The sequence below is a fragment of the Carassius gibelio genome, chromosome A4, assembly GCF_023724105.1.
Source record: "Carassius gibelio isolate Cgi1373 ecotype wild population from Czech Republic chromosome A4, carGib1.2-hapl.c, whole genome shotgun sequence".
Taxonomy (NCBI): Eukaryota; Metazoa; Chordata; class Actinopteri; order Cypriniformes; family Cyprinidae; genus Carassius; species Carassius gibelio.
In genome coordinates this window covers 19,553,262-19,571,634 of record NC_068374.1, presented here as the reverse complement: position 1 = coordinate 19,571,634, position 18,373 = coordinate 19,553,262, and the positions used below count along the sequence as shown (strand labels likewise).

Here is an 18,373-nt window from a genome sequence, read left to right as displayed (position 1 = left end):
AGACATATAAGCTAATCGAACACATAAGCGCACACACATTCACACAAGTTGCAGGAAGATATAAAGTTAGGGAAGTATGAGTTTAAGAATATGAAAATGTGTAATCCCAAGTTTACAGCAATACGTGAAATTGCATAAACATGAACAGCCATCAATCACTTAATTAACCCTCAAATTAAGTTCCTCAGTGAGGTTAAAATTATATTAGATACACAAGTACAAAGTCTGGAGGTTACTTGCATTGACTGCGTAAAGGGGGTTCCCTTTGTTGTCGTTGAAAAGGGGGTTTCCAGAGGTTGCTGATTGGCTGGAAGTTCAGTAGTTGTTGAAGTGACGTTTTTGGAAGCCCGTGGTTGGGCGCCATCTGAAGACGCAGAGTTGTGGGCTGGTTGAAGTTGAACGGGCACTCGAGGTCAGACTCGGAGACACAGCGTTGAAAAACTCAGAACATGAAACTCTCAATGGAAGACTCAGAACACGAAACTCCCAACATAAAATAAAATAAACTAAAGTAAAATAACAGAAGTAAAATTTGATGAGACTAGGTGGTGTTTCTTCTCGTTGTGGTTAAGTAGCAGCAGACGTGCAGGCCGAAGCACGCTGGAACCATGCTCAAAGAACGCTAAAAGTGATGACTAAAAGCATGACTAAAAGCTAAAGCTAGGGGCAAAAGCTAAAAGCAGGCATGACTAATAGCAAAAGCTAAGTAGCAAAAGCTAAAAGCAAATTTTGATGGTGTCCTGAGTATTTAAACTGGCCATTTGTCCACACCTCAAATGTTGTCTTGACCAATTAGATATTGTTTTTGCTTGGGGTATCATAAATCATATGTTATCTTATCAAGCACATTATCCGAATTTTCCCACTCTTGCAGGGTATAATTTTGGACATGATTCCTATAACAAGAATATGATACATTTGACAAATAATTGATGGTCAGAAACATTTCAAGCAACCAGATTGAAACACTAAACATGAATATGCATCCTTAAGCTATTCAATAGTAATTAAAAAGACATACACAATAAGTGATTAGAAACCTGATAGTGAAATGTGTGGGTTTCATAAATGATATGGAGTTAAGCAATGGACTGGTATTCCTTTAGAATTATTTTTGAGTTCATTTTGGTGCATATACATCTGTAAAAGACAGTTTTTCTGCTTTTCTTTTACATAAGGGTGTTCTGTGGAGACCAGAGGTTAAAAGGTCCCCTTAGGAATTTCAGTCTGATTCTTAGGCGGGGGAAGTCAATCCAACAATCCTTACTCTCATGGGTTTACATGTGATGGTCAGGCTGTGCATCTCTTTGACCATCAATCTTGATTACTTGCCCCAAATTTGACAATCTCTTCTCCGAATTGAAATTGTCAATAATTGTTCTAATGGTGTTAATGTTGAAAGCTGTTATGTGAAAGAGTTGGTTGGTTAGTGGACTTGCTTCTGACTTGTGGCGCTAGTAATTGATTTACAACATCCTGTTGCCTTTCTGAGGAATTTGGCTCCTCATGTTTCACCATGACCCTGATCGAATCTTTAATTTGTCTGGTTTGGGTACGCTACAAATATTGAAACACAATTCAATATTATGTGTCCAATTATTAAATTATGTGGACTCGCTCTCTCGTTTCATACAAATGCAGCTGCTGCCATTTTGCCATGATTGTTTTATACACTGTAATGGATTATAAGATATAACTAACAAACTGGTAAGATTTAAAACAGACCTATAAATCAATTATCTTTTATCACCATAATTATTTATGTGGTGAAATGTTGTGTAATAAGTGGTATGTCTGAGGAGAGTCACGTGACGTGCTCATGAACCTAGTCGCACTTGAATAGAGTTCCATACGTTTGGCCCCTTTTTGCTGATTTTTTTCGTTTTATTTTAAGCTTATTTTCATTAACAACACTATTCCTAATGTCTGGCAGTCGGAAAAAGCAGGAGATGTCTCCGTCGGCTTCTCTGATTAAGAAGAAATCCAAACCATCGACCACGGATGATATGGTGGATAAGATGGCGAATACTGTTGCGCACTTTGAGGACATTCTAAGATCTGAGTTGACGCGTTGCAGAACGAGTTTGCTACTCACATGTCAGTTGTTCAATCGCTATGCTCTAAAATGGATCTTCTTACAGGGGAGAAAAAAGTTGTTGCAGATCACGAAAGGCGAGTAGCAGCGCTCGAGCAACAGGTCGTGGATTTACAGGATCACAATAGGTGCTGCAATCTGTGTCTGGTTTGGATTGCCTGAAGGGTCTGAAAAAGACAACCCTATGGGCTTTTTGAAGAGATCGCTACCGGTGTGGCTTCCGTCTCTGGCAGGCAAAGAGATTTACGTGGAACGACCGCATCGCGTGTACACCAGGCTGTCCTCAGATTGTTTTCATCTTTAAATTGTTGCGGTACACAGACAGGGAGATAATTTTGCGGGCCGCCACTGCCCTCCAGTGTCGAGTCAAGTCACCGTTGACCCTCCAGAGTCGAGTCAAGTCACCGTTGACCCACCAGAGTCAGGTCAAGTCACCGTTGACACTCCAGAGTCAGGTCAAGTCACCGTTGACACTCCAGAGTCATGTCAAGTCACCATTGACACTCCAAAGTCAGGTCAAGTCACCGTTGACACTCCAGAGTCAGGTCAAGTCACCGTTGACACTCCAGAGTCAGGTCAAGTCACCGTTGACACTCCAGAGTTAGGCACTACCACAGTTAGACCTCAGGAGTCAAGTCATTGGTGATCGTCAAGGACAGAGTCAAGTCACCGGTGTTCTTCATGGGTAAATTCAAGTCACCATTGATCTTCATGTGCAAAGGCAAGTCACCAGTGATTTTCATGGACAAAGTCAAGTCACCAATGATCTTCATGGGCAAAGTCAAGTCACCAGTGTTCTTCATAGGCAAGGTCAATTCACCGACTATCTTCATGGGCAAAGGCAAGTCACCATTGATCTTCATGAGCAAATGCAAGTCACCATTGATCTTCATGAGCAGAGTCAGGTCACCAATGAGCCTCATGAGTAGAGTCATGTCACCATTGATCTTCATGAGCAAATGCAAGTCACCAATGATCTTCATGAGCAGAGTCAGTTCACCAATGAGCCTCATGAGCAGAGTCAAGTCACCATTGATCTTCCTGAATCCAGTCTAAACTCTGCGGAACTACCAAAGCCTCTCCACGTCTCCGCTGAACTACCAGAGCCTCTCCACGTTTCGGCCGAACTCTCTGAGTGCTCGACTGATCCTGTCGTGGCCACGGAGGCCACCCTTAACTTGTTCATATTCTCTGTTTCAGACTTGCCTATCCAGACTTGCTCTCATGTATCATCGATTCCACTGTGGTGGTCTTCTGCGCCGCCCTGGTTGGCTTCTGTCTCGACTGCACAGCTGTGGTGGTCTTCTCCGCTGCCCTGGTGGGCTTCTGTCTCGACTGCATGGATGTGGTGGTCTTCTGCGCCGCCCTGGTGGGCTTCTGTCTCGACCGCACAGTTGTGGTGGCCTTCTGCGCCACCCTGGTGGGCTTCTGTTTTGACCGCACAGATGTGTTGGTCTTCTGGTGGACAGATGGGCCATGGTGGAGAATGGTGAGCTAGAAGCCATGGTGGAGCTGCTGGGTTGACGGGCCAAGGCAGAGTACAAATCTAATAAATCCACTGAACTCAATCTCTGCTCATCCTCATCATAGGAAGAGTGGGCAGTGCTGTGTAATTCTCTGTGGTGGATTTCTTTGCCGGCTCATGCACTTGTTCAGACGTGAAATGAGGCTCGCTCCATTTGGTGGCTCTGGCTCTCCATCTGCGGTGGGCTCTGGCAGTTGGGATCTTGTTCCGGAGTGGGACTGGTGAGATTTTCCTCAAGTTTTACGCCCCTTACCTGGACCCTTCGTCTCTGAACACTGCCCGACCCACATAAACCCCGCAGCACAACGAGGACACCAGATTCCCTGTGGTTTTGGACACTCTCCCACTTTGGCCACCTTTATCCCCTGTTTTATTTGATTTTCTTCTAATAAAAGCCTCTCCGAGGCCTGATGCCACGCCCACTGTGTCTGTCGTGTGCTCCTCCTGTCACAATATATAAATAGAGAGAGAGAGAGAGAGAGAGAAGAGTTAAAGAAGAGTTATCTAATTTCCATTGCATTGCACAATAATAAAAAAAAGAATTAAAGTGCCAAACTGTAAGATTTACAGATTTACAATTGTAGTGTACTTGGCACTCACAAACAGGTTATCTTGTGATTATTAGGTGATAGTGAAGAGCAGGGGAAGTATCCAGAACCATCAGAGAGTGTTTTTGTTTTTCTATTTTTTTTTATTTTTATTTTTATACGACTTAATTTTAAATTAAAATTAGACTGAGAGTTTTAAATGTAATGTTTATGGCATCTAATTGTTCAAAATGTGATCACACACTTAGCTACCTTAATTAAGCTTTGTAAGCATTATGCAACACTTTAAACAAGTTAAATGTGCTAATAGAGTTTTTATCTGTATCTTATGGAAGCCCATTTCCCCCACTGACTTTGTAACTCGTAATTGTGCGTTTATAGTTTGCAATTGCGAGAAAAGTACAAATTGCGAGAAGTAAACTTATAATGGTGAGGGGAAAAGTCAGAACTGTGAGTCAGAACATTTTTTTTTCTTTATTTTACTCATTTAACGTCACACTTTCAGATGTTTACAGAGAAAATTGCATTGCAAAATCTTTTAGGTATAAGGTTCAGGAAAACATTAGCAGGAGCAGTGCTAACATCATAATATTTATGCATTTATTATGAGAGCTGGGTAGAGCTGGTAGATTTACAAATTGTAACCCGGACTATATATAGGATGCACTCACACACACTCACTTTGCTGATTATTGTTAGCCTGTCACCTTTCCCTAGTTTCTGTGTTTTTTGCCTTGCCTTTGTGTTTTTTCCTTGGACTGTTTACCTTGTTTCTGTTCATTTGCTGCCTGCCCTGACTATTGCCTGTTTATTGGATTACTCTTTTGTCTGCCCTGGATTATTTGCTGTTGTTGGACCCTGCATGTTTTGACCCTGCATGTTTGGACCACTTTTGATCCATTAGTGTGTTGTCTCACCTCCCCAATATTACAACATGGTGAAAACAGAAGTTAGTAGCTTAATCAAGGTTACTTTTTCACGTGTTTTTAAACCTTACCGCTTGTTGATTTAAACATTAAACAATCGCAGTTTGAACAAACAAAAAGATGTGAAAGAGCCCAATTCAGTACTGGCAGTGTTCTGGTGTTCAGGGCTCACCTGAGAAAGGCGTCTCAAAACACTTGAACATTGATTACAAATTATTTACTGCAATCGTGTACATTTAATAATGTAATCCATACAAATGTATACTTTAATTACAAGTACTTAATTTTTGGAATCTGATTACATAATCCAGATCACATGTAATCAATTATTACCCGACATAAAAAAATAAAAATATAATTATTATTTTTTTTTTATATCCAACATCTGTCATCCAAGAATTGTTTAACATTTACTGTCTTTGTCATTGCCACCAGAAAAACGTCAGCTGACCAAACGATCCATAAAGAAAACTATAATCGATAGGGTTGCCTGAGATCAAGTGACTTTCACTGAAAACAAAAATCCACGTCAGCAATATCTGTATTGATTCAAGCTGTATTGAAACCAGTCTGATCGATGTGTCATATACTTTGGAACCACAAAAAGGCAGTCAAATGCATTTGTTAATCTCTAATCAAGAATGCCTTCATGCAAATTGCACTACACGTCGCTGTCAGCGTGACTAACCACTTGTGTGTCATTATGAGGGAGTTCAATTGAGGGCAAGTAAACAACGAATGCAGACTCTTTTCTTTGATAAAAACCATGGCAACGACAGCAGAAAAAAAAATAGTAAGATGAAAGTGCTACTTAGCCTGATACATCTTTTACGGAATGGTTTTATGTGGAATGGTTGCCATGCATTCCCATTTTAAGTCACCATGTCAGCCTCTCTATCTCTGGCCTTGGATAAGTTTGAGCAGCCCTGCTACACAGATGCACCTTGGCAGCTGGGTAGATATCTGAGAGTGCCCCAGGCAACTGGTTGCTAGGTTTCCAGACATGCCCAGGAGATGGAAGCCAGGTTTCACTTTTGCTTTCTCAATCTTTTTCTTATGTTTTCTTTCTTTAGTGCATTGTACTGCAGCGTAACCCAGTGACACCAAACTCAGTGCTGTAAAGAGTTATTGTAAAGAGATCATATAACAGTAAATTATGTGTAAAATGACTTCCACTTAAAAGAAGTTCTTGCCACACAAGTCAAGAGTGCATATGCTAATAACAGAAGCTTTAAAATAAAAAGGGTTTTTTCTGGTTAGTGTCATTGCACTTTAACATAATTGGGGATTCCATGACAGCAAGGATCAAAAGGAAAATAATTACCTTCTCATTAAAAAAATAAAACTTAAAATAAAAACATCACTGCTTTCATTAATGTCTCTACCTTTGAGGGAAGCTATCTGGCTGAGTGGTTTCCATGGAGATGGAGAGGAAATATGTGTCATGATGACAGCAAATTTAAGGGTGTAAAGTATGTCTTGATCGCAGTACTTTTTCAAATATGTTCTAAATCTGGTTTCAAATACTAGTGTACTGCAGTATATACTACAAAGTAACAAAACTACCTGTTTTGTCTCAAAAATAAAACCAGAAAATACAAATAAATATATATGTAGTGTGTATTTTAAAAGATAAAAATAATGGGAAAAAAATTATCCTTTACTTCATCTTAGACAGTAAACAGATGTGTTGTACTGTATTCAGTGATGACTTTAGATGATCACTTGGTTACCAAGTTCGCACTGCAATCAGATTAAAAGAGAACACAGATGTCTTGCCAGTATTGTTTGAAAGTAAAGATTGCATGTCTGACTGAATTAAGTTAGCATCTCATTAAAAGCGCTGTTCCTCTGTATAGGCCTGATCCGAGTGTTTCATGAATTTGAGTTTGGAGCCATAATCAAATGAGCGTCTCTATTCACTATCTCTGGAGAATATCCAGTCATCACTCGGCATGAGAACCTGCAAGCTTCCTCTGACAATATCATGCTAACACAGGACAGTTTTTCTGCCAATAGGGTTTTGTGTGTGAGAGCAAAGAATGAATAGCATAATACACCCAAAAATTTAATTTCTGTATCATTTTCTCCTCTTCATGCCATTATTTTTCTCTTTATTTCTCAATACTTTAGATTTTTCTGTGGTAGTCTCTTTGTTGCCTTCAAGAAATGTTTAAATATATTTGTATTAAAAAAATGTATGTTATTTATTTTAATGCCATGGATTACCCTCCTTATCACACTGGGAGAAACAAACAAACAAATCTATCTATTAGCTGTTAAATGCATACATATATGTGTGTGTTTGTGTGTCAGTATGTAAAGTTTGGCAAACTACCATTTCTTAGTGTTGCTTCTTGCTGGGCCACTTAATATTTTTGGTTGTTTTGAAGCATAAAAAGGGCTTTAACGACCGTGAACTGAATATCATCCATTCCCAAATCTGTGCCCATGACTCCTACAAGGCTCATTTAATCAATTTAATCACTGTCAGTGTAAATGAGGCTTTATCCGTGTTATTTCTTATTATAGTATGTGAGTCATTCTGGTTCTATTGATGTAATTATGTATTTATATTTGTGCTTTCAGAGGGCCCGGTGATCTGGCGCATGTTGACCTACCCTCCGGCACGCCGGGCTCTCATTGTGGGTTGTGCACTCCAGATGTTCCAGCAGCTTTCTGGCATCAACACGGTCATGTAAGTCTCATTTATTCAATTTGTAGCTTGATTGTCAGGTGCTCATTGAATCTCAACCTAAATCAGTAGGTGCCAGTTGAAATACTATTTTCAAATCTGTTATTTTCTTAGGCAATATTGTACCCATCAACCCCTAAGTGCTTTTAAAAGCACTTCTAATGCCAGTCATTTTCTCTTGCAAAAAAAAAAAAAAAAACTTATTTAACTCTGTTTCAAAGCCTACTTAGCTTCCTTGCTGTCTACTTAGTAAACAACATTTCATATCCTTAATTAAATAGAACCTCTAGCGATTTGGAACTAATGTTAACAAAGATTAATAAATACTGTAACAAATGTAATCTTATTGTAACTTTAGTGAATACCCAGCTCTTTTTCGATCCTTATAGACTGAGCTATTTTTCAAGCATCGTAAACGATCTAGGACTGTGTGCTGTTGCTAGGCAACCCCTCATGGCAAAATGAAAGTGTTTATGGCAGGGAGAGGAGAACATTGTGTGTGTGACTGTGTGTTAACTTTTTCTCAGCTGTCATTTTGGAAGATGACAGGTCATGACAGATGGGTCCTAAAATGGCATTCTCGATCAATCAAACACCATTCTTATCCTTCTGTCATTGTCAATCAATCTGTTCAGAGCAGGTTTAGACAGACAGTTGAGTAGTTAAAATTGACAGGAACACTCATACTCATATAAGAAGTATATGTGAGGTTTAACCTGATGTGCTATTATGTATTTACCCCAAATCTCTACTCTTCAATCGTTTCTGCACTGTCAGATGTCAGGCTTTGTACACAGGAAGTCTTGTTGTGGGATGTGTTGACTGTCAAGCTTAACCTCGGCAAGAAGCATTTGTCATTACTTCTTGTGGAGCAAATATCTGGGGGGGACAATAATTACAATAATTTATTATGACAGCATATTTAATAAATTGGTTAAGCATTCTTAACAGATTTATTACAATGTACAGTATTGTTCAAAATAATAGCAGTACAATGTGACTAACCAGAATAATCAAGGTTTTTAGTATATTTTTTATTGCTACGTGGCAAACAAGTTACCAGTAGGTTCAGTAGATTCTCAGAAAACAAATGAGACCCAGCATTCATGATATGCACGCTCTTAAGGCTGTGTAATTGGGCAATTAGTTGAAAGGGGTGTGTTCAAAAAAATAGCAGTGTCTACCTTTGACTGTACAAACTCAAAACTATTTTGTACAAACATTTTTTTTTTCTGGGATTTAGCAATCCTGTGAATCACTAAACTAATATTTAGTTGTATGACCACAGTTTTTTAAAACTGCTTGACATCTGTGTGGCATGGAGTCAACCAACTTGTGGCACTTCTCAGCTGTTATTCCACTCCATGATTCTTTAACAACATTCCACAATTCATTCACATTTCTTGGTTTTGCTTCAGAAACAGCATTTTTGATATCACCCCACAAGTTCTCAATTGGATTAAGGTCTGGAGATTGGGCTGGCCACTCCATAACAGTAATTTTGTTGGTTTGGAAGCAAGACTTTGCCCGTTTACTAGTGTGTTTTGGGTCATTGTCTTGTTGAAACAACCATTTCAAGGGCATGTCCTCTTCAGCATAGGGCAACATGACCTCTTCAAGTATTTTAACATATGCAAACTGATCCATGATCCCTGTTATGCAATAAATAGGCCCAACACCATAGTAGGAGAAACATGTCCATATCATGATGCTTGCACCTCCATGCTTCACTGTCTTCACTGTGTACTGTGGCTTGAATTCAGAGTTTGGGGGTCGTCTCACAAACTGCCTGTGGCCCTTGGACCCAAAAAGAACAATTTTACTCTCATCAGTCCACAAAATGTTCCTCCATTTCTCTTTAGGCCAGTTGATGTGTTCTTTGGCAAATTGTAACCTCTTCTGCACATGCCTTTTTTTTACCAGAGGGACTTTGCGGGGGATTCTTGAAAATAGATTAGCTTCACACAGACGTCTTCTAACTGTCACAGTACTTACAGGTAACTCCAGACTGTCTTTGATCATCCTGGAGGTGATCATTGGCTGAGCCTTTGCCATTCTGGTTATTCTTCTATCCATTTTGATGGTTGTCTTCCGTTTTCTTCCACGTCTCTCTGGTTTTGCTCTCCATTTTAAGGCATTGGAGATCATTTTAGCTGAACAGCCTATCATTTTTTGCACCTCTTTATAGGTTTTCCCCTCTCTAATCAACTTTTTAATCAAAGTACGCTGTTCTTCTGAACAATGTCTTGAACGACCCATTTTCCTCAGCTTTCAAATGCATGTTCAACAAGTGTTGGCTTCATCCTTAAATAGGGGCCACCTGATTCACACCTGTTTCTTCACAAAATTGATGACCTCAGTGATTGAATGCCACACTGCTATTTTTTTGAACACACCCCTTTCAACTAATTCAACTAATTGCCCAATTGCACAGCCTTAAGAGCGTGCATATCATGAATGCTGGGTCTCATTTGTTTTCTGAGAATCTACTGAACCTACTGGTAACTTGTTTGCCGCGTAGCAATAAAAAAATATACGAAAAACCTTGATTATTCTGGTTAGTCACATTGTACTGCTATTATTTTGAACAATACTGTATTTATTGACTGTAACTAGATAAATAAAATAAATACATTTGTGGTTTTATTAATGTGTTAAGCACTGTGTATATTTATTTATTTATTTATTTATATGGCACAGCATTTTATATAACACCATAAATGAATTGCTAATTTCTGAAGTCGGTGTCTTCACCGGCTTATTATATCTGGACACAAGGACAATAGATTTGTTTTATCAGTGATCAGCAGCCCCTCCTGATGGACGAGACCCCTGTGTAGGCTGAAGCACTGATGTAATTAGCTTGTGCTAATGCTGCCTGCTTTCCTGCAAACAGCTTTCACTCCACTCCAAAGCCATTCACATGCCTTAATTGCTAATTAATGTATTATTTAGTATAAAACATTGTCTTTACATGCTAGGAAAAATGCTAGCATTTAAACAAGTCTCAAGGGTTGTGGAGTGATCAGAATAGCTGATGTTGGGTGGTTATGGGTTTCTGAGATGACATCCTGAATTTGTATGCGTGCATAGCAACTGAGCCTCATCTGTGCATGGATAAAATGATTAGATTAATCCCTGTTGCCAAAACTGGCAAAAACAACCGGAATCTCTGTTTTTTAATAAAGATTGATGCTAATTAGAGGCATTAGCGGTCATCAGCAATACTGATTGCTTCGAGTGATACATTTTTGGCCTGTTATTGTTCTTTCTGGCACACTATAACTTGTTCATTGGCTTTGTGACAGTTCTGGCCAAACGGTCTTTGGCATTCTGTGATTTTCGATCCGTATGGAGTATGTTCATGATTAATGCTTACAAGCCCATGGACCTACTACTGTCTGTTCACTGACTGTCTGATGCATATGCAAACAAAATTGTCAAGAACTTTCTGAAAAATGATCATTTCTGACCTGGTGTGCGTATCCCAAAAGCATTGTTTGTTGCAAATTCTATAATTACCAACATAATTCAACAAGTCTGCAGTTCCTGAATAGTTCCATTAAAGGGGGGGGGGGGGGGGGGGTGAAATGCTTTTTCATGCATACTGAGTTTTTTTTACACTGTTAAAGAGTTGGATTCCCATGCTAAACATGGACAAAGTTTCAAAAATTAAGTTTTACATTTGAAGGAGTATTTTTGTTCCAAAAATACCTCTTCCGGCTTGTCACAAGTTTTGGAAAGTTTTTTTTCGAGTATGGGTCTGTTAGTTGGAGCGGAATTTCCTTATATGGGTCCTAAGGGCACTTCTCCCGGAAGAGCGCGCGCTCCCGTAGAGCAGAGCACAGACATTCACTGATCAGAGCGAGAGACCGAAATGTCACAAAAGAAGTGTTTTTTGGTTGCCAGGGCAAGACAACCCTGCACAGATTACCAAAAAAAAAAAAACAGCATTAAGGGACCAGTGGATGGAGTTTATTTTTACAGAGCATCAACGGAGTTGTGCAAGTGTTTTTGTTTGTTCCCTGCATCTCGAAGATGCTTGTTTTACAAACAAGGCACAGTTTGACGCCGGATTTGCACATCGTTTATTTCTTAAGGATGATGCAATCCCAACGAAAAAGGTTCACGATCGTGTGTTGGAACCACAGGCGGTAAGTAAAACTGCTTCAAATATCTGTGTTGTTAACTTAGCTATCAGCGCGTAAGCACATCAAGTAAACAACATGCGATGTTGTCATCAAACTGCACTTTCCACATGTACAGCTTTAAAAAAAATAAAACGACATAAACTGGAACTTAGTCATTTTCCAAAACCGCTAAGCAAATATATACAGTTTCAATACATACCACATAGAGATGTCTTTGCTGATGCTGCTCTTGTAAAATTTCAGCTTCGGGATCTGATTCTGGATCATAAATATACGCTGAATCTGACTGTTAGCCATGGTTTGTTTTGGATGATGTTTTTTTCCTCACGGTAATGTCACAGCTTCCAAACACTCTCAACGCAAAAGCTTACTCACGCTCGTGATTCTTTAGCTCCGCCCACACATCACGCCTCCAGGCGCTCTTGTTTTTCCGGGAAAAATCAGTACAGACTATCTTTCTCTTATAAATATAATACAACTAAAGACTTTTTGGAGTTATGAAGGATGCAGTACTACTCTATAGGTACTCAAGATTAACAGGATATTGAGGGAAAACGAGCATTTCACCCCCCCTTTAAATATTCGCAAACCCTCATTGTGGCATTCATGTGCACTTATCTTGTCTATTTAAAATTCATAAAATTAGTTCAACATGATTTAAAGTCAGCATTAGATGCAATGTGGACCAGACTTTACCGATATATAATATAATTTTTAGGAACTGCGAGCCATTTTTATTCCCATTATGTGACAATTTAGCTGCTGTCTATGTCAACATCCATAATACTTTGGTCAGATGAATGTCTTTCATTTTTGGTTATGTCTGTCTTTTGTGCGTGCTGCTGGGTGCAGATCAGTGTCTATATAAAACCATATACCATCTGAGTACAAAACAATGTTCATTCCTTTCATTAGTGAAATAGGTTAGTCCCCATGTGAGTGTTTCTCTCTCTACCTCTTTGTCCGTCTCTCTCTTATCGTGTCTGTTTTTCTCTCTCACAGACTAATTTTTCACTGGCTTCAGTGCTGAGAGCAAATCCACAGTACCCTCAACGCTCTCAGCCTGCTCTCCATTACGTCCCTTCAGTCCTGTTAAATCATGTTTATCATGAAGATGGATTGTGTCTGAGATTCAACCAAACACAGCACAAGCAATCTGTTGCTCTATCGAACAGTCAGTCCGTATGCAAACTCCTTTTAAAATGCTAATTTATATTCAGGGTCGCTATTTCAGGAAGACATAAGATCTTATGAAAGCCTGAAACTTTTAGTCATTTTTTAATAAAAAATAGAATATCAATTTAAATTGAAAATGGTTCTTAAGGTTTAAAAATATATCTGCCAATTTTTCTGCCATTTGGGATAAAGAAAAATAATCAGAATGTATAGAAACCTCTTAAAATCTGGTTTCTATACAGTCCATCACTAACTGCAAAAAATTAAATTAAATAAATAAAAAATAAAATCATTTATTGTCTTATTTTATTTTGTATGCTAGTAAATCCATATTAAGATGAGTCCCCCAGGAAATGGCAACATTATTAGTCAAAGATTTATGATTAACGACTATAGTTCCTTTCTTTTCTAAATAATGCCGAAAGTCAAATACAACGTCAAAGGAAGTTACATGCAAAATGCCAGCCAGTTTTATCACAAAACATTGTTTAGCAAACTCTTATTACCGAAAGAAGCTTCAGATGCAAACGTTTGTTTTGATTGAGTGTATAGCAGTGTTGTAGAACTCAAAACCATACTCACTGGATTCTTTCTTGAGCTTGAGTTCAAATCCATATTTTTATTGACTCACTTTGGCTCAAACTTGACCCCCTTCAGGTCTCTGTCTTGACTCAGACTCTACCCTCTGCTGGTCATGGTCTTAACTCTGACTCCTACTCAGATCATGGCCTGGACTCAAACTTGAAAGAGCCGGTCTTGTTGATGAAACTGGTTTAGAGCACAGCATGTAGGAAACACCCAGACAGCAAAATTAATGGGAGCAAAAAGTCAGTGAGTGGAGCCAAGATCTTTGACAGATAACATATAGGTTACATATGTAACAACAATGAGTTTTACAGAATAATTAACTCAAATGATATATAGGGAATTAGAATAATTAATCAGGAATATGATTAATTTATATCTCAGATGACAGTTAAATTAAATTTGATTGATTATGAAAAATAGCTCAATTGCCTATACCAATAAATAATCACAGGGCACTGTAACTTATTCATTAATATGTCAATATTACATTCTTCATATCAATTATTGTGATCTCTTACTGTAAATTACTGCAAATCAAACAGTGGTATGTCCAGCAAACCACTGTTGACCTATCAATTTTCAATAAGGTTATCACGCCTTATAATTCAAGGAAAAATATTCTCTGGCCATGAAAACATTATCCTATCCTTATGATAAATTTAGTTTCTAAATTTAAAGCTTGTAGCTATAGATCAGACATCTCAGTGACTCATAATGTGAGTGGGGTGGAGTCCAAGCCAATCGTCAGTATATGGGTTTTTAATAATTAAACTAGTAATACATCAAACTACAAATCACACAGAGTAAATATGCGTACGACAATACAAACAGTAAGCTTTACAAGACATAACTGAATCCAAATAAAAGAGAGAGAGAGAGAGAGAGAGAGAGAGAATAGAATGAGATCACATAAGGAGCTCAGGTATGGAAATTATAGTCAGTAACTTTTGGAAGCCAACAACGATCAGATCACAGCAATAATTTAAAGCAGCATTTAAATCTCCATAGAGAAAGTGATACTTGCAAAGTGTCCAATGTGCATGAGCTGGACATCGGGGCGCGCTGGATCTTTTGAAACCGGCGTGCGCGTGCTGGAGACCGGCGCACGCTGGAGCACGTGGTCTTTTGTTCTGTCCTCGCGCGGTATTTGAAAGGTTCAACAAACAATGTTCCAGAATTCGTCTTCCTTGCGTGGAGAGGCGAATAGTTGAATAAACTTAGTAGAGAAAAGAAAAGAAACAACAAAAACGAAAGCTTCCAAAGGAGCCATTAAAATGGCTTTTTCTCTCAGCCCCTGTGCTGAGGGGGTTTGCGCTATGAGCACGGCCTAAGGCCGCGCGGAAGCAACGTTGGTCGCACAGGAGAGCAGCGTGTCCGAGAACGGAGAAGGAGAAGAAGAGAAGGAGGTCGGACCTTGTTCGGTCGTTCTTATGGCTTGAAATGGTTCACGCCCCTTTTTCGCGTCAACAGCCAATGAAAGTCCACGATCTGAAGCGGAGGGAAAAGTTCCTTTGTCTCTGTGGAGACAATCCCCTGGAGATCTAGGGCTTGTCCAAATTCCAGGGATTATTCTAGCAAGTTTGTAATTCAGATTACATACATTTTTCATTACTTTGCTCTAGATAAATGGGTCTGTCAGAGCATGACGATTAGAACAATACTAAACATAATATATAAATGATCAAAACATGAAGTTACATTCAAATGCAGAATTACACATATTTAAAGATTTGATTAACACATGATAACACTGCAGATAGTCCCAATTTATATGGGAAATTTCTAATGCACCGCAAAATCAATAACATACACATTAAGACTACATTTGAGTACATTTTACCATTCTTTTGTAAGGATTAGGTTTCCTGTCCTGTGTGGTCGTAAAGTTTTACGACCTGCAGGGGTGGGGGTTGCAGGAACATGGCTCTCTTTGAGAAAGTTGAAGTGAGGAGAGACATTTCCTAAAGTATAAGCTAGCAACTTATACTCTTCACATAACAAGAATTAACCATTTTATGCAATCCATAAACATATTTAAAATACATATTAATAAGGACTTACAAAAGTAAGGAACTTTACGAAAGGTTTCTTTTTGTGTATGTTGGAATGTGGTTGGTTTAGTGTCTCCTTTGAGGCTCCCCCGGGCATCGTAAATTAATTTAAGTCCCGCCAGGCTGGCGCCAGGCCAGGCAATTAGTGCAAAATGGGTTTCATTTTTTTATGCCTGAATTTAACCCATGAATCGATGATCTGCATATCTGTTACACCTCCCCCTTTACGTCTTACGGTTTAGCTCGCCCTCGTCCATGTTTTGCCACATCTTGCTGCTGGCATGACGCTTGCTTCAGTGTTTTGTCAGTGGCTCTGGTGCTGCGTGGTGCAGCACATGCTGCGTCATGGAAATATATTGGCATTATCCCCCTTTTGCTCCGTGGCATTACAAGCCCTGGCATTGTGATGTCAGACGGTGCACAACCCACAATATTGTTCTGTGCACGCAGCATGGTTTGTGTATCATGTAGTGGTCTGGGGCTTTGGTTGCCAGTGACAGTAGACTGGTTGCCAGGGTGGATGGAGGGGTCTGAGAGGGGGTAAAGCAAAGTCATTATCGAGTTTTCAGAAGCACGCATGTCCGCTATGTTGGTCTGTGTAGACAACGGAGCCAGCGTAAGTGATTCTGAGGTAGACAGTTTAGCTAGTAAAGTTCTTATGCCGTGTGTAATCACTTCAACCTTGAATGTGGGTGGGTGGGTTGGGAGTGACCACAGAATGTTGTTTAGTGTGACAGTTTTGGCAAGGGTGTCAGTGGGATCTTTAAAGTCCTTGTCTAGACTTGGTAACTTCGAGTGTCCTTTTACCTTCTTCCAGTACACGATCGCATTGTGTGTTTTTGTGATGTTATCACATTGCTGGAACAGGTGTTGGTGTTTGACATGCTTGTTTGCAAGTGTGAGTCCGAGTTCCACACATTCAGGTGAGGATTGGAAGATTTGGAAGGTTTGATCACATTGCAGGTTGAGCCGAACAGCGACCCCTTTGGTGTAAGCTGGTACCACCGTACCCTGTTTGTTGACTAAGGTACAGAGGCATGAACTTGAGCCTGTCGTTAGGGCGTTGTACTCATGGCTGGCTGCTGGGGTTCCCGTGACCTCTGCGACCTGACAGTCTGGCTCTAGCAACCTGTGTGGCTGGAGAGAAAAAGGTTCTTGCACTTGAGCAAAGTCTTTTAGCTGTTTGAAGTTCAGAAAAGGGTCAAAGTGTTCTAGCAGGTCTTTGTCGATGAGCAATGTATGAGTGTTCATTGGTGGGACATACATGGGATGTATTAGACTCATCGGACCGATTGTCAGGTGAATGGAAACAACCTGTTCAAACTGGATGTCATCCTGTCTGTACACCTGTACATTCAGTTCATAAGTTTGAGGTGTAAGAGTTCGATCTTGTCTCTTAGCTTCAAATTGGAGTCTTTTGAAAAGGTGAGATGAGATCACCGTCAGGTTTAATCCTGTGTCGATCAGGTCTTCCCTGTTGACTCCTTTTCGGCCCACCCCCTTTTTGACAAGGCTGCCCAGGAATGTTGGCATCAGGGCAGGTGTGACGATTGGTGGGTGGTGAGGACCGGTCTTGTGTAGCTCGCTGCGAAGGCAGGTAGTCAAAACAGCATTTTCTGGTACCTTGTGTTTGTGGTACCTGGTGTGAGGACCCGTGCGGTCTCATTCAGGGTGTGCAGCTGTTGACTGTGGAGCTTGGGTGTTGTTGTCACCTTGTGCTGTGACAGTTAGCTCTGTGGTCTATAGATGACGGGCAGTGTTCTGGGTGCTTGGCTCATCTTCCTTGCGAGTTTTCATGTGAAGAAGATCTTTCAGCACCCTCAGGATCTCTGCTGTCTCAGACGTGGCTGCACTGTGTTTTTCTGACGTGGGCTCAGGACTGAGCTTACCAGTGTCGAGTCGAGAGTGGTTCCACTGCCGGATGTTGGGGCTTTGTGTCCTGGATGGTAGGAATCGCTCGCTCCGGTGCGTTGGATGAGCACCATTACGATTGTGTTGCCCTCTGCTGGCTTGGAACGGTATTGACTCTCTGTAAAAATGTCTGTGACTGTGGCGTTGTAGGGCGCCATCTAGGGTTAACTCCAAGCAGTGCTCAGAGACAGAGACTTTGGGGTTTTTTACAGTCTCTTCACCAATAGTCTTTTGCTTGGTGCAAGCTTTGTGGGCTAGGTTCCGTAACTCTTGTGTAGTCCTGTTACATGGACACGCTGGGACTCTGAGATGAAAACTCCAACTGGCATGTAGGTTTAGGAGGAACAGAGTTTTTAAGTTGAAATCCTGTTCCATACCTGGTTCGTTGCATGCTCCGAAGTAGGTGTTTCGTAGCTGACTACAGAAAGTCTGTGGGTTTTCAAATCGGCCCTGTTTGAGGTCCATAGCAATAAGGAGCCCATGGTCTGAGTTTGGATCAGAGAATTCAAGAATCAAAGTCTGTAGCAGTTGCTGGTAGTACGCTTTGACAGTCTCTGGTTGACGATCCAGAAAGCAATGCACATCACGGCTGGACGTGATTTTTAACAGGTACAATGTGTTCACATCTGTCACGATGGCGACAGTTTGCAAATGAAAGTCAATGGCTTATAAAGAAGCATGAACGTCATGTCCTCCTGCAGGATCTG

At 40.2% G+C, this 18,373-nt stretch overlaps 1 protein-coding gene across 1 annotated transcript in view; it reads left to right on the top strand.

Annotated features, from left to right (window-relative positions):
* LOC127972615 (proton myo-inositol cotransporter-like) overlaps positions 1–18,373 on the top strand; it is a 98,928-nt gene that overhangs the window by 40,162 nt on the left and 40,393 nt on the right. Inside the window, exon 4 of the mRNA XM_052576254.1 lies at positions 7,684–7,792. Coding sequence (XP_052432214.1) covers positions 7,684–7,792 — 109 coding nt within the window. The remainder of the gene's footprint in view (positions 1–7,683; positions 7,793–18,373) is intronic.